The sequence below is a fragment of the Scomber scombrus genome, unplaced genomic scaffold (genome assembly GCF_963691925.1).
Source record: "Scomber scombrus unplaced genomic scaffold, fScoSco1.1 SCAFFOLD_114, whole genome shotgun sequence".
NCBI lineage: Eukaryota > Metazoa > Chordata > Actinopteri > Scombriformes > Scombridae > Scomber > Scomber scombrus.
Window position 1 is genome coordinate 37,501 of NW_026910688.1, and position 5,000 is coordinate 42,500.

Below are 5,000 nucleotides of genomic sequence, written 5' to 3' on the forward strand. Positions count from 1 at the left end.
GTAGTAGTAGTAGTAGTAGTAGTAGTAGTAGTACTTTTTGTAGTATCAGTCTTTTCAGCAGTAAATTCCCTCTTAGTGTTTCCCTGTTGAGCTGTGGTGGAAGTATGGTAACAAAAAGACTGGTACTAAAAACACTGTAACGTTGAAATATAGAAGATGAACATTTGACTTATTTGGATACATATACACATATACGACAATAGAGAATATAAAGACTAGAGTGTGTTAAGCTGAACTGTTGCAGGCATGGATTGTGTAAACGTGATATATTTCAGTCCCTGCAGGAAATTGCGATGTTGTGGTTGCAATAATTCAAGAAAATCACCAGAATATTGCAAGAGCCAACAGTTACTACAACTTCCTACAAACTGCGTGTGATTTGGACCAACTGTCCCATTTTGTGTCACTCTGAAACGCAGTCAGAGTGAGCCCTCCGTCCTCTGAAACACAGTCAGAGTGAGCCCTCTGGTCCTCTGAAACACAGTCAGAGTGAGTACTCTGTCCTCTGAAACACAGTCAGAGTGAGCCCTCCGGTCCTCTGAAACACAGTCAGAGTGAACCCTCCGGTCCTCTGAAACACAGTCAGGGTGAGCCCTCCGGTCCTCTGAAACACAGTCAGGGTGAGCCATCCGTCCTCTGAAACACAGTCAGAGTGAGCCCTCTGGTCCTCTGAAACACAGTCAGAGTGAGCCCTCCGTCCTCTGAAACACAGTCAGAGTGAGCCCTCCGGTCCTCTGAAACACAGTCAGAATGAGCCCTCCGGTCCTCTGAAACACAGTCAGAGTGAGCCCTCCGGTCCTCTGAAACACAGTCAGAGTGAGCCCTCCGGTCCTCTGAAACACAGTCAGAGTGAGCCCTCCGGTCCTCTGAAACACGGTCAGAGTGAGCCCTCCGTCCTCTGAAACACAGTCAGAGTGAGCCCTCCGTCCTCTGAAACATAGTCAGAGTGAGCCCTCCGGTCCTCTGAAACACAGTCAGAGTGAGCCCTCCGGTCCTCTGAAACACGGTCAGAGTCAGTCCTCCGTCCTCTGAAACACAGTCAGAGTGAGCCCTCCGGTCCTCTGAAACACAGTCAGAGTGAGCCTTCCGGTCCTCTGAAACACGGTCAGAGTGAGACCTCCCCGCTCGTGTCCGCCTCTGAGCTGCTCTCCTCCTCATCTCCTCCGCTAGCCGTTTATAGCCTGTTAGCCTGCTAGCCTGCTAGCTCCGGCTGCCCAGGTGAACCATGGCCATGTCGCAGGCTCTGTCAGAGGAGGAGTTTCATCGGATGCAGGTGAGATAAACACATCGGTTGTTATTTAACGTCGGTGTGATGAGGAGCAGGTAGCTGTCAGCCGCGTTAATAACAGCTGTCATGTGACGTTAGCGCCCTGATGCTAACTGTTAGCTCTGCTAGCTTAGTTTAATGTAATAACATCAGACAGGAAGCTCAGTGTTACTGTTATTGTTAATCTGGTTATTATGTTTATTTATCTGCTGGTTGGATATCATGTTAGTATCCTCAGGACTCACTGCTGAGAGTCACGAGTCTGTAACTGAATCAGCCTCTCTGTTAGCTCCTTAAATATATAAATATATAAATATAATAATAAAAATATAATATAAATATAACCCTTTACTGCAGTACAGTTGAAGGTACTTGTACTTTACTGCAGTACAGTTTGAAGTACTTGTACTTTACTGTAGTACAGTTTGAGGTACTTGTACTTTACTGCAGTACAGTTTGAAGTACTTGTACTTTACTGTAGTACAGTTAAAGGTACTTGTACTTTACTGCAGTGCAGTTTGAAGTACTTGTACTTTACTGTAGTACAGTTTGAGGTACTTGTACTTTACTGCAGTACAGTTTGAGGTACTTGTTCTTTACTGCAGTACAGTTTGAAGTACTTGTACTTTACTGTAGTACAGTTAAAGGTACTTGTACTTTACTGCAGTGCAGTTTGAAGTACTTGTACTTTACTGTAGTACAGTTTGAGGTACTTGTACTTTACTGCAGTACAGTTTGAGGTACTTGTTCTTTACTGCAGTACAGTTTGAAGTACTTGTACTTTACTGTAGTACAGTTAAAGGTACTTGTACTTTACTGCAGTACAGTTTGAGGTACTTGTACTTTACTGTAGTACAGTTGAAGGTACTTGTACTTTACTGCAGTACAGTTTGAAGTACTTGTACTTTACTGTAGTACAGTTTGAGGTACTTGTACTTTACTGCAGTACAGTTTGAAGTACTTGTACTTTACTGTAGTACAGTTAAAGGTACTTGTACTTTACTGCAGTGCAGTTTGAAGTACTTGTACTTTACTGTAGTACAGTTTGAGGTACTTGTACTTTACTGCAGTACAGTTTGAGGTACTTGTTCTTTACTGCAGTACAGTTTGAAGTACTTGTACTTTACTGTAGTACAGTTAAAGGTACTTGTACTTTACTGCAGTGCAGTTTGAAGTACTTGTACTTTACTGTAGTACAGTTTGAGGTACTTGTACTTTACTGCAGTACAGTTTGAGGTACTTGTTCTTTACTGCAGTACAGTTTGAAGTACTTGTACTTTACTGTAGTACAGTTAAAGGTACTTGTACTTTACTGCAGTACAGTTTGAGGTACTTGTACTTTACTGCAGTACAGTTTGAAGTACTTGTACTTTACTGTAGTACAGTTAAAGGTACTTGTACTTTACTGTAGTACAGTGTAGTTTTTTCTTCTTTCCTCTCCCATTAATCATCTCACCACCCCTCACATTTATCTGCTGACCCTTTGGAGGGGCCCCACCCCTAGGTTGGGAACCACTGGACTAAACTAGCTAACTGTATATAAAGTAGTGTAAACTAGCTCCACCTCCAGCAGCTACAACAGTAACATGCTGCTCTAACACTGATGCTTCACTATTAATAATCTAATGATGTCATAATAATAATATATCAGTCAGAGGACCAAACCACTACTTTACTGTAATACTGCATACTACATCACTATAATACTGCAGTACGTTTACTGTAATACTGCATACTACATCACTATAATACTGCAGTACGTTTACTGTAATACTGCATACTACATCACTATAATACTGCAGTACTGTTACTGTAATACTGCATACTACATCACTATAATACTGCAGTACTTTTACTGTAATACTGCATACTACATCACTATAATACTGCAGTACTTTTACTGTAATACTGCATACTACATCACTATAATACTGCAGTACTTTTACTGTAATACTGCATACTACATCACTATAATACTGCAGTACTTTTACTGTAATACTGCATACTACATCACTCATAATACTGCAGTACTTTTACTGTAATACTGCATACTACATCGCTCATAATACTGCAGTACTTTTACTGTAATACTGCATACTACATCACTATAATACTGCAGTACTTTTACTGTAATACTGCATACTACATCACTCATAATACTGCAGTACTTTTACTGTAATACTGCATACTACATCGCTCATAATACTGCAGTACTTTTACTGTAATACTGCATACTACATCACTATAATACTGCAGTACTTTTACTGTAATACTGCATACTACATCACTCATAATACTGCAGTACTTTTACTGTAATACTGCATACTACATCGCTCATAATACTGCAGTACTTTTACTGTAATACTGCATACTACATCACTCATAATACTGCAGTACTTTTACTGTAATACTGCATACTACATCGCTCATAATACTGCAGTACTTTTACTGTAATACTGCATACTACATCACTATAATACTGCAGTACTTTTACTGTAATACTGCATACTACATCACTCATAATACTGCAGTACTTTTACTGTAATACTGCATACTACATCGCTCATAATACTGCAGTACTTTTACTGTAATACTGCATACTACATCACTATAATACTGCAGTACTTTTACTGTAATACTGCATACTACATCACTCATAATACTGCAGTACTTTTACTGTAATACTGCATACTACATCGCTCATAATACTGCAGTAGGATATTTCATGCTGTATTATTATATGACTGTATTGGTACTTTTACTGCAGTAAAGGATCAGAGTACTTCTGATAACAGACTGTCAGCTGTCAGCATTATAACAGCAGATAGTGTTTATATTCAGCAGGTTTATGAGGTAAACACAGAGCAGCTGTAACTCTGTAATAAATTCTGCCTCCATAAACGTTCAGTATCTTGTTGTCAGGTGTGTTTAACCTTTATGACTAGTTTGGAGGCTGCAGGTGTTTTAGATATTCAGTCTTATCTCAGATATAAATGAGTTTAACATCTTATTAGAGGAACTTCTCAGTATAACACAACACAATACGCCTTTTCAATTAAGCTGCACGGCTACTATAGTAATCACGGTAGCCTGATCACAGCAGAATGAGCGCCTTCAGGCTACCGTAATTACTGTAGTAGCATCACAACACAATCTGTCTTTTAAATTGAACTGCACTGCTATAATAGTAATCACGGTAGCGCGATCACAGCAGAATGAGTGCCTTCAGGCTACCATAATTACTGTAGTAGCAACACAACACAATATGCCTTTTAAATTGAGGTATACGGCTACTATAGTAATTACGGTAACCTGGTGGCAGCAGAATGAGCGTCTTCAGGCTACCGTAATTACTGTAGTAGCAGCACAACACAACACGCCTTTTAAATTGAGTTGCACTGCTACTACAGTAATTACAGTAGCATGATGACAGCAGAATGAGTGCCTTCAGGCTACCGTAATTACTGTAGTAGCAGCACAACACAACACGCCTTTTAAATTGAGTTGCACGGCTACTAAAATAATTACAGTAGCCTGATGACAGCAGAATGAGTGCCTTCAGGCTACCGTAATTACTGTAGTAGCAGCACAACACAAGCCGCCTTTTAAATATAGCTGCACGGCTACTATAGTAATTACGGTAGCCTGATGACAGCTGAATGAGCGCCTTCAGGCTACCGTAATTACTGTAGTAGCAGCACAACACAATCCGCCTTTTAAATTGAGCTGCGCT

The 5,000-nt window shown here is 40.3% G+C and overlaps 1 protein-coding gene across 1 annotated transcript in view; it reads left to right on the forward strand.

The window, feature by feature from the left end:
- Positions 1 to 1,225: 1,225 nt before the first annotated feature.
- The window catches only part of LOC133977241 (GRIP1-associated protein 1-like), an 8,872-nt gene continuing 5,097 nt past the window's right edge, over positions 1,226 to 5,000 (forward strand). The window contains exon 1 of the mRNA XM_062415332.1: positions 1,226 to 1,273. Coding sequence (XP_062271316.1) covers positions 1,226 to 1,273 — 48 coding nt within the window. The remainder of the gene's footprint in view (positions 1,274 to 5,000) is intronic.